At 60.4% G+C, this 13,481-nt stretch overlaps 6 protein-coding genes across 6 annotated transcripts; 3 read left to right on the top strand and 3 right to left on the bottom strand.

The window, feature by feature from the left end:
• Positions 1-382: 382 nt before the first annotated feature.
• Positions 383-1,965, top strand: SPBR_00514 (metabolite transport protein GIT1; the record flags this gene model as incomplete). The annotated part of the gene is made up of 2 exons (XM_040758833.1): positions 383-565; positions 637-1,965. 2 exons carry the CDS (start codon positions 383-385, stop codon positions 1,963-1,965), a joined length of 1,512 nt encoding a protein of 503 aa, XP_040617891.1.
• Positions 1,966-2,302: 337 nt separating this feature from the next.
• Positions 2,303-3,257, bottom strand: SPBR_00872 (uncharacterized protein; the record flags this gene model as incomplete). Its single annotated transcript, XM_040759191.1, has 2 exons — positions 2,303-3,056; positions 3,136-3,257. 2 exons carry the CDS (start codon positions 3,255-3,257, stop codon positions 2,303-2,305), a joined length of 876 nt encoding a protein of 291 aa, XP_040617890.1.
• A 518-nt stretch (positions 3,258-3,775) lies between these two features.
• On the top strand, positions 3,776-4,774 carry SPBR_09046 (uncharacterized protein; the record flags this gene model as incomplete). Its single annotated transcript, XM_040767172.1, has 1 exon — positions 3,776-4,774. One exon carries the CDS (start codon positions 3,776-3,778, stop codon positions 4,772-4,774), a length of 999 nt encoding a protein of 332 aa, XP_040617889.1.
• A 529-nt stretch (positions 4,775-5,303) lies between these two features.
• On the top strand, positions 5,304-6,878 carry SPBR_00516 (uncharacterized protein; the record flags this gene model as incomplete). The annotated part of the gene is made up of 1 exon (XM_040758835.1): positions 5,304-6,878. One exon carries the CDS (start codon positions 5,304-5,306, stop codon positions 6,876-6,878), a length of 1,575 nt encoding a protein of 524 aa, XP_040617888.1.
• A 135-nt stretch (positions 6,879-7,013) lies between these two features.
• SPBR_00678 (6-phosphogluconolactonase) lies at positions 7,014-8,282 on the bottom strand (the record flags this gene model as incomplete). The annotated part of the gene is made up of 1 exon (XM_040758997.1): positions 7,014-8,282. The coding sequence occupies one exon, from the start codon at positions 8,280-8,282 to the stop codon at positions 7,014-7,016; it is 1,269 nt and encodes a 422-aa protein (XP_040617887.1).
• Positions 8,283-9,174: 892 nt separating this feature from the next.
• Positions 9,175-12,511, bottom strand: SPBR_00113 (uncharacterized protein; the record flags this gene model as incomplete). Its single annotated transcript, XM_040758433.1, has 2 exons — positions 9,175-10,169; positions 10,969-12,511. 2 exons carry the CDS (start codon positions 12,509-12,511, stop codon positions 9,175-9,177), a joined length of 2,538 nt encoding a protein of 845 aa, XP_040617886.1.
• Between the last annotated feature and the right edge of the window lie 970 nt (positions 12,512-13,481).

The following is a 13,481-nucleotide window of genomic DNA, read 5'->3' as shown; positions in this document are numbered from 1 at the left end:
CAAAGATGAAAGCCCTTTGACTGACCGCGCATGGGGCTAACGAGGAGCGCTCTATTGAGTAGGAATATGGAGCACAGCGGATTCAGTTGGATGTGCAACAAAAGTTGCCGTTTTGGGCGACTTGTACGAAGCAATACGACGGGCGGAGATAAACAAGTACAAAGTGACTTGCGCAAGGATAGTTGGAGGACGACCGGCGACGGTGTTTCCGTCGTGCAGACGGTTCTTGCAGAAATTTGCAGGCCGTGTCGTTTGAATGCCGATCTCAGGCCGCACAGATAAGACCTGCTGGTGTCCCCGTTTCCCTCTTCTTTTTTTTCTTTTTTTTTTTTCTTTTTTTTATCGTCCTGATATACCCCTTCACCTACACCTACGGCACACCATGGCAGAAATCGCCCCTGCCAGTAGCCTCGAGCAGATCGACGAGAAGCAAGTCGCGCAGGCGCACAACGGCGCCACCGACGCCGCCGACGCCCGCGATGGCAACGAAAAGGCAGATGGCGCGGCCGGCGCTGTTGCGCCCGTCTCGGAGAAGAAGCAGTCCATGTCGGACCTGTTTACGATTGTACGTCTCTTGCGTGGCGTCCACCAAGGACCGTTGCGCCGTCCACAGTTTGCGGCTACTAACAGGCGTAGATTTGCGCGGGTGCCGCCCTCATCTCCGACGGCTACCAGAACAACCTCATGACCATGTGCAACGTGCTCTTCAAAAAGGAGTATGCGGCCGTCTACACGTCGGCCGTCAGCACCCAGGTGTCCAACGCGCTGCTGGTCGGCGAGATCCTCGGCCAGGTCGTCGTCGGCCTCACCTGCGACTACATGGGCCGCAAGACGGCCATCGTCGTGACCACGCTGATGATTGTCCTGGGCGGCATCATGGCCACGGCGGCCCACGGCGCGACCACGCTGGGCATGTTCTGGATGCTGACCGTGGCGCGCGGCGTCGTCGGCTTCGGCACCGGCGGCGAGTACCCGGCGTCGAGCACGTCCGCCTCGGAGGCCGCCAACGAGCGCACGCCCACGCGGCGCGGGCCCATCTTCATCCTGGTGACGAACCTGCCGCTGTCCTTTGGCGGGCCCCTGGCCATCATCGTCTTTCTGATTGTGCTCTCGGCGGCCGGCATGGACCACCTGTCGACGGTGTGGCGCGTGTGCATGGGCATCGGCGTCGTGTTCCCGCTGTCCGTCTTCTACTTCCGCCTCAAGATGCTCAACTCGAAGCTGTACCGCCGCGGCGCCATCAAGAAGCGCGTGCCCTACCGGCTGATTGTGCGCTACTACTGGAAGACCCTGATCGGCACGTGCGGCGCGTGGTTCCTGTACGACTTCATCACCTTCCCCAACGGCGTCTTCTCGGGCCTCATTATCGCGTCCGTCGTGCCCGCGTCCGGCGACTCCATCCTCAAGACCGCCGAGTGGAGCCTGCTGCTGGGCGTCATCGCGCTGCCGGGCGTGTTTGTCGGCGCCTTTCTGTGCGACCGCATCGGCCGCAAGAACACCATGATCCTCGGCTTCTCGGGCTACCTGGTCTTCGGCCTCATCATCGGCTGCGCGTACGACAAGATCACCAAGATCCTGCCGCTCTTCATCGTCTTCTACGGCCTCATGCAGTCCTTTGGCAACCTGGGCCCCGGCGACATGCTGGGCCTGCTGTCCTCCGAGAGCTATGCCACGGCCGTCCGCGGCACCTGCTACGGCCTCAGCGCGGCCCTCGGCAAGACGGGCGCCGCCGTCGGCACCGAGGCCTTCACGCCCATCCAGAACAACCTGGGCAAGCGCTGGACGTTCATCATTGCCGCCATCTGCGGCGTCGCCGGCATGCTGGTGACGTACTTTTTCGTGCCCAACGTGACGGGCGAGGACCTGGCCATCAACGACGAGAAGTTCCGCCAGTACCTGCTGGCGAACGGCTGGGACGGCGAGATGGGCGAGGACGACCTGCGGGCGCTGGCGCACGATCTGTAGGTTGGCGTGTTGGCTGATCGGACGGAACAGAGGTAGGGTTACATGCCTGACGGTGCGTGCCAGTAAAGTATGTGTGATGCACTGTCGCCCGTAAAGCATCGGAGAACAAAAAGGTGTACAAAACAAAATAAAGCCAATGATTCGCTCAACTTCTCATACGAGCCCTAACACCGGGCCACGCAATTCCTGTCTAAACCATCTATGATGTACAAACGCTGCCAGGACCGCTGGTCTTGCCAGAAACAATGTCATCGATCCCCACCGTATGCTCCCTCTAACGTATATCTCAAGTATATGTGCCTGTCCCTCCATCCCCGACCATCCCGTCGTCGCCTCTTCAGTGTCCACCATGGCTGTCCACCTTTTTCGTGTTGTCGTCCATGACCTTCTTGGCAAAGTCCACAATGCCCTGGAAGTAGTCCTTCTTCTTCTGCGCCACGCTGGCGTCCGTCGCCTGCTCGCCCGCGGCCGGCTCGACCACGTCGGGCTCGTCGGGCGCGTTGGGCGCAAACAGGTCGGCGATGGTGCCTTGGCCCGTGGCGCGCTGGTAGACGGCAAACGCGGTGCCAAACTCGCGGTGCTTGCCGACCTGGATGGCGTCGAGCAGGAACAGCGCAAAGTTCTGGCAGTTGTTGCTGATGAGGTTGTACGCCGGCCGCTTCTGGCGCATGTTGAAGATGACCATCTCGCCGGCCTGCCGCAGCGCCTCGTCGTTGAAGCGCGTCTTGCCGACCTCGAACGTGTGCCAGTCGCCGGCGACGACCGTCTCGTTGATGTAGATGACGTCGAGGTGCTCGTCCATCCAGAGCTCGTGGCAGTAGTCGCCCACGAGCACGGCCCAGTGCTGCGTCGGGTCCGGGTAGTGGTGCACCTTTTCGGTGATGAGCTTGCCGAGGCCCGTCTTCTCCGCAAACCACTTGCCCGCCAGCCCGGCGACCGGGTGCCAGCCGAGGCGCACGGTGCGCTCGGGGCCGTGGATCTGCGCGTCGGCGGGCGGGATGGCATTGGGCCGGGCGCCGAGGCCGAGCGAGTGCTGCAGCTTGAGCTTGCCCTTGAGGAGCTCGTTTTCGCCGTAGGAGACGCCGGATTTTCTGCGTGGCACGTCAGCGAAGCACGCTGCTGTCATCCGTGCCTTTGTGCCACATGCAGCTGGTAAGATAAGATACCTACAAAAGCCCCATGAGCCGCTCCCGCTTCGAATGCGACTCTGCGTGCGCGTCATGGCCCACGGCCGTCGTCGCCTCGGCCACCTCGGGGCTCTCCTCGGCCATTTGTTCTACCGAGAGGCTCATCGTGCGAGGCCGTGTGTAGGCGTCTGTAGGTGTCTGTATCTGCCTGTGTCGTCTTGCGCGTGCCTGTTGCACAGCGTGCTGGTAGCAGGACCTGCGATGGGATGTGCAGCTGAGATGCCGTGCTGCGTCATCTCGCGGGGCCCTTTCCATGAACCCTTGTTGACAGCGACGGGCGCAAAGGTGCCGACTTGCGACGTGCTTGCCCCTCATCTCACTGGCCTGCACGCACGATGCGACGGGTGCCGACCAATGAAAATCAATACATGTGACAGGACAGGGGTAATGTTCTGTAGAGATACCCTGCTAATACTGGATCCAGCGCTAAAGCTCCATCTTTATAGCTTATGCTTTGCCCGCTGAGTTGCTGCTGAGCTGCTGTAAGCGCCATAAGTTACAGCCTTCTTTTCAGCGCTAACCCACCTGGTGTCAACAAAGCTCAGGCTCCGAGACCAGCTAAATACAGTTTGATGCCGCCACATACACCAATGTACATCGATCACCACTCATCCCATCGCGCCATGGCCAAGCGTAACCTCCTGCTCTGCTTTGACGCGTTCGGCACGCTGTTCCGCATCAAGCAGCCCATTGAGCGGCAGTACGGCGACGTCGCCCGGCGCCAGTTTGGCGTGGCCGTGGACGTGCCGGACAGCAAACTGCGCGCCGCCTTTCGTGCCGCGTTCCAAGAGCAGTCGCGTGCGCACCCGAACTACGGCCGGTGGACGAGCGGCATGGGCGCGACGGCGTGGTGGACGCGGGTTATTGAGGAGACGTTCCGGCCGTTTGTCCCGGGGAGCCTACCGCCCGGCCTGGCACCGCAGCTGCTGGCGCGCTTCGCGTCGAGCGACGGCTACGCCATGGACGACGGCCTTGTTGGAAGCCTGCGGGCCTGGAAGGAGGCGAGGCGGACCCAACGACAGGCATACGACCGCGTCGTGGTCGGCGTCATTACCAACTCGGACGACCGCGTGCCCGGCATTCTGTCGTCCTTTGGCCTGCGCGTCAGCCCGTTGCGCTATGGCACGGCCGACCCTTTGTTGTTTTCATCGTCATCGTCATCCTCGGCCGTCTCCTACGACATTGACTTCCACTGCATGTCCTACGATGTCGGCGTCGAGAAGCCCGACCCGGCCATCTTTCGCGCGGCAGAGTCCCTGCTGCCTGCGGTGCTGGGTGGCGACCGCCATGGCGCGTCCCAGACGGTCGACCTCGACGACTGGGACAAGGTGTACGTAGGCGACGAGGCGGCCAAAGACGTCGCGGGCGCACACGCGGCTGGATGGAACGCCGTGCTGATTCAAGCGGACGAGGCGACAACGACGACGATCTCCACAAGGCAAGACGGCCACGGCCAACGCAACGACGCGGTGGTGCGGCGCTTGGCCGATTGTCCCCCGCAGCCTCTGGGCCTGCTATTTGGTGCGACTGGCGACAAAACGACGGTGGTGGGTGTGGAGAGTGCCGCCTCATTTGTTGAGTGGCTGCTGGCGTCGGAGGCTGACGGCCATGGTGGGCAGTGATGGGCGGCGATGGAAGATGGAAGATGGAAGATGGCTGCAGCGACCAGGGTCCGCCAATTGGGCCGCGAGCGACACCACCCACAGCCGTGTGCTGCCATCCAACTGGCGGCTGACGGTCACACCAATGGGGCACCGCGAATTTCTGCCATTTGGACCACCACAGACACCAAGTCGCAAAGACGCAAAAAGTGAGGCTGGGCGGCTGCAGGCATGCCACGTCAGTCCAAGGCTGGCAGACGTGACTGGTCAATGTCGGGCGACCAGTGTCTGTTGGCCATGACAGTCGTGGGCAGTCGCATGATGGGTGGCCTAGATGGAAGAAAGCCGAGCGTCTTATTTGTCGATTGACCTTTGGCAGAGCCTCATGGAACGTACTATGTGCGATGGCAGCTGCTTTGCCAAAACGCTATAACATGTCTCGACGCGATCCCATGTCATGCCGACGATGTTCGCACAACCACATTTCGACGCTCAAACAACGCCCAATTAACCTGACATTTGCTTCTCCCTCTTTCCCAAGCAACGCACCATGTCCACGCCCTGGCGTCCAACGCGGCAGTACACCGGCAATAGAGGCGCCTGCAGATATGGCTTCACTTGCACCCAGTTTCGCAAGAACAAATGCACGTACTTCCACGCCGATCAAGACCGTGTGAAGCTCGCAGACAGCATCCACCGCCATGCGGCTCTACTTGCCAAGAGCCAGGAGCGCTTGCGGAAGATGCTGGGGGGTCTGGACGCACACCCAGACTTTCTCGCCGGCGCCAACACCAAGGGCCCGGATGGCGATGCGGCGGATACGAGCACCGACCAGGCTTGCCCCGTCCGAATCACGGCCGACCGGGTGCTAGCCAGCTTCAACAAGGTTTCTGACGACACGATTGCGGTGCCTGGCTGTCCGCCGCGGTTTTCGCCGCCGACGACCCACGCCATCCAGGTCAGCCACGACGGCGACGGCGACGGCGACGGCGACGGTGACGGCGGCAGTGATCGCGACAAGAAGCGCCTCTACCCGACGTATACCCACGACCTCGAGCCACTGGTCCGGGCCGTGCAGTGCATGAGTCCCGACGTGGGTATCCTGAACGGTGCCTGTGACATTGTGGCCAATGCGGGCTCCATCTACCGCCTGTTCAACTATTTGGTCGGCAAGTCGATCGTGACGTTGCGGTGCGATTTGGAGTGGCGCCCGCCATCGCCGACGGGTATGGCAAACGGAGACGGCGACGGAGCGGGCGGCACCCTTCTTATCCAGCAGTGGAAAGACGACCCTGACCACCACCTGAGCTACGGCTATGGCACCAACTTTGCTGCCGCAACGTGTCGCTTTGGCCCCGATCTGCCCGAAGCACTGCAGACGTCCTTCTCCCACCACCGCGTGCTGTACTACGAGCTGGGCGGCCTGCGCTTTGCCGTCCACTGCGAGGCGGACGGCCACTATGACCCGCACCAGCACGACCCGCATCAGCAGGGACGCACAGCAACAGTGCAATTCCCGCTGTCGCCGCCCGTGTCGCCCAAGCTGGCCATGTCCACGCCCACGCCCACGCCGGCCAGTCCACGATCCATGGCGAAGGGTTCGCGGTTTTCGGTCCTGATGGAGGATGCAGACGACGAGGAGGCAAAGGAGGCATTCTCGTCACCCACCCTGACGGTCGACTATCCCTGTGGCCCGGCTGTGCCCGTGCCAGCAGGCCATCTTGTGGAGGTCAAGACGTTTGACGCGCACAAGCGGCAAGCCTCGCTCAGTACCGGCGCCAAGTCGGCCCAATACGTCCGCTACCGGCCCGACAGCCAGCTCTACTTTGGCCGCACGGCCCAGCTCTACGAGGCCGGCCACAAGCACGGCGTGTTTGAGCCCAACGTGCACGTCGAAAACGTGGCCGGCCGGTTGCTGCGGTGGGAGGAGGACAACCAGCAAGACTTGACACGTCTTGTCGTCTTTTTGCGGGACCTTCTCCGGCGGGCCGCCGCCCATGCCGCCGACGGCCGCACGCACTTGAGCCTGGTGCTGCCCGGGGCACAGGACCCGTCGTGCACAGACAGGCGAGCCACGCTGCATGGGCGCAGCGACAGTGCCTCCTTCCTGCCGGAGACGCTGTGAGGGACATCGGCCGCGTTGTACTTACGTTGCGTTTATGACACATTACGATATGGCCTACGTGCCAACAATGAATGAAAAGATTGGATTACTACAACTGAAACTGAAAGAAGGTGAAGACACCGCTGCTTGGCACACCTAAGTCGTCAAGACGATGGGCACTTGCTGCACATACTGCGGCCCGTTCCCGGCCGGGCCAAACACGGACAGCGGCACACTCGGCGCCGACGCCGCGTCGGCCGTCAGGTTGCCGCTCGTGCTGTCCCGCGCAATGGCCAGCAGGCCCGCGGCGCCGTCCTGGTTGGCGGCGAACAGCAGCGCCTCGCTGCCGTCCGTCGTCGACAGCGACACCATGCGCGGCTGCAGGCCGCCCGACGAGATGGTCTCCACAAACGTCAGCACCAGCGCGTCGCCCGAGGTCGCCCCGATCGCGCCCGTGAGGCCAAAGTGCGCCACGCTGTCCGTGGCGTGGCCCGTGTTGCGGTTGCTCACGTACGCGTGCTGGTTGTCCGCCGACACGACAATCTCGGCCGCCGTCGCCGTCGACGCGTTGGCCGGCGGCTGCAGCGGGTCAAACGTGCTGATGGACTGCAGGTGCTGGAACGTCAGGTTGCCGCCGTCGCCATCGGCGTCGCCCGTGACGTTGAGCGCAAACACCTCGACCAGGCTCAGCAGCTCGCACACCACGAGGTAGTTGGTCGGCACGTCGGCGCCCGCGCCCGTGGCCGGGAAGAAGGCGGCGTGCCGCGGGCCGCAGCCGGCGTCGGGCACGCGCACGCGGTTGACCACGGCAAACGCGTCGTCGCGCGTGTCGAGCACCAGCAGCGTGTCCGTGCCCAGGTCGTTGACCACAAAGAAGCGCCCGCTGGGGTCCAGCAGCGCCTGGTGCGGGTGCGGCGCCTCCTGGCGCGCCGCGTTGGGCCCCAGCGGGTCGTCGCTCGCAATCTGCTTCAGCAGCGTCAGCCCCCCCGCGCCGGCCGACACGTCCCACACGTCCACCTGGCCGGCCCCGTAGGCGGCGCCCACCATGCGCGTCGCGTCGAGGTTGAAGGACAGGTAGACGACGCCCTGGGACCCCTGCTCCTCGTGCAGCAGGTCAAAGGCGTTGGTCGTCGCGTCGAACTGGAACAGCCGCGTGCTGTTGCTGTTCTCGTCGACGGCGTAGACGAGGTTGGGGTCCTTGTAGAGCAGCCAGCTGGGGCTGGTGCCGGGCAGGGTGTTGTTGGCAATGATGGCAAAGGTGGTGCCGTCAAACGTGGCCGCGGCAATCGTGCCGGACGGACCGCCGCCGATGAGGAGGACGGGCTCGGTGCTGGTGGTTGCGGCATCCGCGTCCTGGCGGAGCGAGAGGTGGCGCAGAGCCAAGTTGCCCGTGGCGGCGGCCCAGGCAAAGAAGGAGGACCACATCGTGGTGGTGTGTGGTGGAGGTGGAAAGACTGAATAAGCACGCACAGACACAGAACAGGAGAAAAACAAGAAGCATGTGTTGGACACTGAATACTGTTCTACAACAAGGCTACGAAATACTCACCGGGGACGACTTATATCTTGTCAAGACAAAGACGGTATGCTCCTGATAAACTGCCAAGTGAAATTAGACGGTGATCAAACAGTTGAACAGCCGTGTATCCTCTGGTCATCTCTCTCTTTCTTCTGTCCCTGTTCTCTCAGCTTCAGCCCGATGAAGCGGCCCTTTCAATACCGTCCTTTTCTATCATACATCGCGTACATGCGTGATCGACCGGATCATCGGCCCAGGGCGGACGCTGGATAGCCACTGGTGCGTCGAGAATGGATACACCAGTCTTCTAATCTTCACAGAGAGCACAGAACAACCGCCTTCTTTATCTCCACCATTTAACCGGCAGACCGCACAGGAACGACGGTAACCGACGACAGGATCGACGTCAGGGGCTGCAGAAACAAAATGCCGATTGTGGCAGCTTATTTACAAGAAAAATGCAGGTGCAAAATGGGGTCATAGAAAAATTAATTCATAACTCTCATAACAGTAGGGATTGTCTTGTTCTCGTATCCGGGGTATCTTCTTAAACTCGACGTTCACATGCTTCCAGCGACATCAAAAGGCTTGAATGGATCCAACGCCTCTGCTGCACGCATTCATATCGTACAGTCCTGTCGCTCTCATATGAATCGACGTATTTTGCAAGATCTTTGCCGTTGTATCAACATGAGAGCGACAAAAACCTTTTCCTCGGCTCGACATTTCCCGTATCCATCGACGTCTATCGGCGTAAACAGCAGTGCCTCAGCTCGGCAGAGACGGCATACTCGCCCCTCACACCAGCGACAGTCGCTGCATCTGGTGGAACGTCCACTGCTTCACCGGCCGCCAGACGCGGTCACGCCCGTCGTAGTAGACATAGGCCGCGCCCAGCGCCAGGCCCGCCAAGTGCGCTGCGTGCGCCAGCGGCAGCCGCTTGAAGCCCACAAACAGGCCGTACGTCTCAAACGCGGCCACGCCCAGCAAGAACTGCGACGCCGGCAGGCTGCCCGGGACCAGCACGATGCCCAGCTGCTTGTCCGGGTACGACATGCCAAAGGCGCCCACGACGGCCATGACGGCGCCGCTGGCACCGCGCGCGGGGATCACGCGGTCCAGCGGCCGCGGCCAGACGGCGGCCAGGTGGTACGCGTACGACGCCAGCACGCCGGCCGACAGGTAGAACGCCGCCAGGTGGCTGCCGCTGCTGGCAAACGTGCGGCTGGCGGCGACGGGCGGCAGGAACTGCACGACGCCGTACATGTTGAGGGCGAGGTGGGCGAGGCCGACGTGGCCAAAGGCGGACGAGAGCATCGTGAAGTTGGCGGTGGCGGCGGTGGTGCCGGACGCCGCGGGGACGTGCGAGAACAGAGCGGACGTGCCGGGGAGCAAGCGCTCGAGGCCAAAGACGCCCACGTTGGTGGAGACGAGGCCGACCATGAGCTTGCCCGCCTCGGGCAGGTTGGACCACGCCGCAAGCGGCGAGGGCGAGGGGGATGTGGTGGGTGTTGACGACGATGCATGGGACACGCGCAGCGGGTTGCGGCCGCCCGACGCCGCCAGCATGGCCCGCACGCCGTCCAAGTCCCGCAGACTGATGGGCGAGGTCGGCAAGTGTCGCGCCCGCCGGGCTTCCCGCGCAATGGCGGCATCGTGGCGCACCTCGTAGGCTGCAGAGCCGACGTAGATTGTGCCCACGGCGCCCGCGCACCACAGCGCTGGCCGCAGCACGCGGACAGGGGGCAGGCCGAACGAGGCCATGAGCGTCGGCGGTGGGTTGTGATCGATCCCTGGCGCGTGACAAAGGCGTCGTGGTCGATGGAAGATCGGGTGGTGGTCTGTGGCGGCAGCGGATTCCGGGATGTGAGGCGCAAGTTTCAGTGGATGTTGTGGCAAGCTTAGCTTACCTGTTCAGGTTGTTTTAGCGGGATCTTGGTAGAGTGGGCCTCTGCATGGAGCTTGGGCTGGTGTGGATCTCATGCCACGGCAGGCACCACGTGACGGAACTGCAAGTATTGGACTACGGTACTTACGTCCTGCTATCTAGCGTTGTTAGAGGGCTCTCTTTTTGCCGGTTAGCCTAGCAGTCTGGTTCCTGTTGTGCTTTGGTCTCATACACAACAAAACAACGTATTTCAGGCTGGGACAGGCTCGTGCAAAGCTGATCCGTCACGAAGAAGCAAGTTTTGAAGGAAAGAGATACTTGTGGCCAACAACCATGCTGTCTAGACTCACTCATTTTCTATCTTTGAATCTCTTGTTGGACGGAGCGAGCACATAAGACAGCAAACGCCGTGCCGAGGCAGCAGCATTTCTCCGACAACTCGCCATTCCCTCCTGTCTCCAACACATGTTACCTCCTCTCTTCTCGTCCTTTTATTCAAACTTGGTTCTCATCCACCATACTTCTCTTCCTATTTTGGGTATCATCTCTTCTTCGGCCTTCTCACCTTCGTTCCCGCAGCTCGGACCAGGACCCCTTCTTGGTGGCAAGTGCTCACTCTATCTACCTCCTACATGATCACCACCACCACCGTCGTCTGTGCACATAGTTTTGCCGCTCTCGTAACAAGCTATCCACGGTATCACCGGTCTCGAACAGCGCACGAACAGATCCAGGATCGTGCTCGACTGTGAGCCCTGACTGCCACGTGTTTGGCGCCATGGACTGCAGCACGGGGCCTGGAACGTGGCTCTGCCACCACACATCCGTCACCGGCGCCTCGGGTCCAAAGTCTTGCCACACGGTGATTTCGAGGCCCTCGTCTCTGGCGTGCACCGAAAAGTCCGTCGGGCAGCGGGCGCAGCTGCCGCCCACCGCGCGGTGATTCAGTAGCTGCTGCTGCTGTTGCTTCCTCTCCTCGTTCTGCTGGTATGCATGGAGGTCGGCGGGTGTGCGATAAAGTTGGGGATCGTTGCCCTGCTGTCTTGCGAGTCGGTATCTCTCCGGATGGTTGTGCACTCCGTACACATACATCGAGGCAACCAAAAAGCGAAACGCCGATTTCAGCAAAGGCGGGCCCTCGTATGTGGGGTTGACTTCGTCTACCACGCAGGCGTAGGCCTGTCCGCCATTGCACCCGCGATAGTTCAGAAGTTGCACCTCTAGCCTCGCTTCTAGATGCCACACAGTCTCGTTGTCGTTGTTGAGGAGCTGATGCGGGCAGATGCTTAGGGGGACATTGCAAAAATCCCCGTGGGCAATGGTGACCGTAGTCTTGAGTAGAAAGCGTGGCTGACGTTTGCCTTGACGAGCATTACGACCCGTGCCGTTTTCGGCACAGAGAATCACGCGTGGCGTAAAGCTGTACTGGATTGTTTTGGAACACCGTCGATACATCCTGTCCGGCGAGACCATCCGCCGCTGGGCTGAATATGACGCGAGAGCCGCGCACAACTGCTTCTCGAGTGTGTCGCGGGCATTTGCGGCCCGATCCTCGTCGGAAGGGCGGTTCCAGGGCATGTGATACCAGAAACGCGTCAGAGCCCATATGACCGTCGTCTGGATGCTCGTCTCTTCCGCCTTCGTCTGAAATCCGCCAGCATCTTTGCCTTGCCTGTTCTCGTCTCGTTCGCATTGATGTGCCGACGTGACCTGCTCGTCCTCTAAAAGCATACGGACACGCTTTAAGATAAGCTGCACATCGCGGTGGGCAAGTCCTGCAAGAGGTGTGCGTCTCGCAGGAGACGACAAGGCGCCAGTGAATGTATGGAGATTCTCGATCGCGTCGTAGTGAGAGGACGAGCGGCGGCACCGCGGCTCGAGTCTGGGTTCCGTGAACCTGTGTTTTTTGGATGCCTGCTCGACGAGTGCCGTGTCGTGAGCGTGGCTCTCATTTGCGACCTGGTGCAGGTGTAAACATGTCTCACACACGTAGTGGTCCGGCAAGTCCCGTGCAATAACAGACAAAACGTCCAAAAACTGACGGTATGGGAGTTTCGAGCGCAGTGTAGGCACATCAGCCACACCAGCCAAGCTGCTCCTCAACTGCCTGCATGTGAGGGCCAAGGATGCCTGCTCGGCCGAGTCTACGCGGTCCAAAATGTTCCTGCGGATAATCCAGTTGCCTAGAGCGTGGATGACACGGCGGTCGTTGGCTGGGATATGCTGGCTGGACGCTGCCGCTGCCATTTGTGCCAGATGAGAATATTGTGATAATTTAAAATGCCGACATTAAACAGCGAACGTTAAGAAACCAAGACAAAGGTATATATATGTCCGCAAAATACATCATACTTCACGCATACATGTCACAAAACTTACTACACCCACAGTTAGCGGCGCACAGTGAGGTCGACCATGACCAAGTTTACTCACATGACATTTTGATGACGAGTGTACAGCATAGTAGCTTGTATGTTGACCCATGGTATACGAAAAGTCAATACATACGATAAATAGTTTAAGGTGAGTCTATGGCTCCCCCACTTTACACTGGTATTAACGAGAAGGACATCACGGGACGCATCATTAAATGTGGGAAGTCCACGGTGCTTCAGACCTGTTATCTAGGTGTTTGAGGAACTCGTTATTTTGCCAGTTGGCCTAGCGATACTGCTGTACTAGCGATCTAGTTCCTTTTTAAAGCTATACACGTGACCCCAAAGAATATTCGGTGGTTACCGGGGCGAAGCCTAGGAGCGAGCCAAAGATTGTTTTCACACAACAATGAGCCCCTATTTGGCCATACACTGTTTTCAACCCACAACCACGAAATCGTCCAGTTACACAGGAAGATACATGGTCGTCATCCCGTCTGGCAGCACCAACACTATCGATTACAAACAAAAACTAAGCACCCGCTCACCTCTACAATATTGCTCCTTGCCATTTCTACGAGAGCCCAATACGGAAACAGTACGGGATGCCTCTTCCTTTCGGCTCAAGGAAGAGAATGTGGCATGACTACAAGGGGGTCAAGGGACTAAAGAAAGACGATTTAGTGGTGAGCTTCATCCTCCTCCTCGCCGCCGCCCTCGACCTCAACCGCCATCGACTCGGAAGCTAACAGTCGCAGCCACATTGTCTTTAAGGCCTTCGAGGCCGCGCCGCCATCCCAAGATGTCCCGGCTTGCCAAGATGTCCTCCGCTGGACGTTCCC

The sequence above is a fragment of the Sporothrix brasiliensis genome (genome assembly GCF_000820605.1).
Source record: "Sporothrix brasiliensis 5110 chromosome Unknown Cont19, whole genome shotgun sequence".
Taxonomy (NCBI): domain Eukaryota; kingdom Fungi; phylum Ascomycota; class Sordariomycetes; order Ophiostomatales; family Ophiostomataceae; genus Sporothrix; species Sporothrix brasiliensis.
This window is presented reverse-complemented; position numbering and strand designations above follow the sequence as displayed.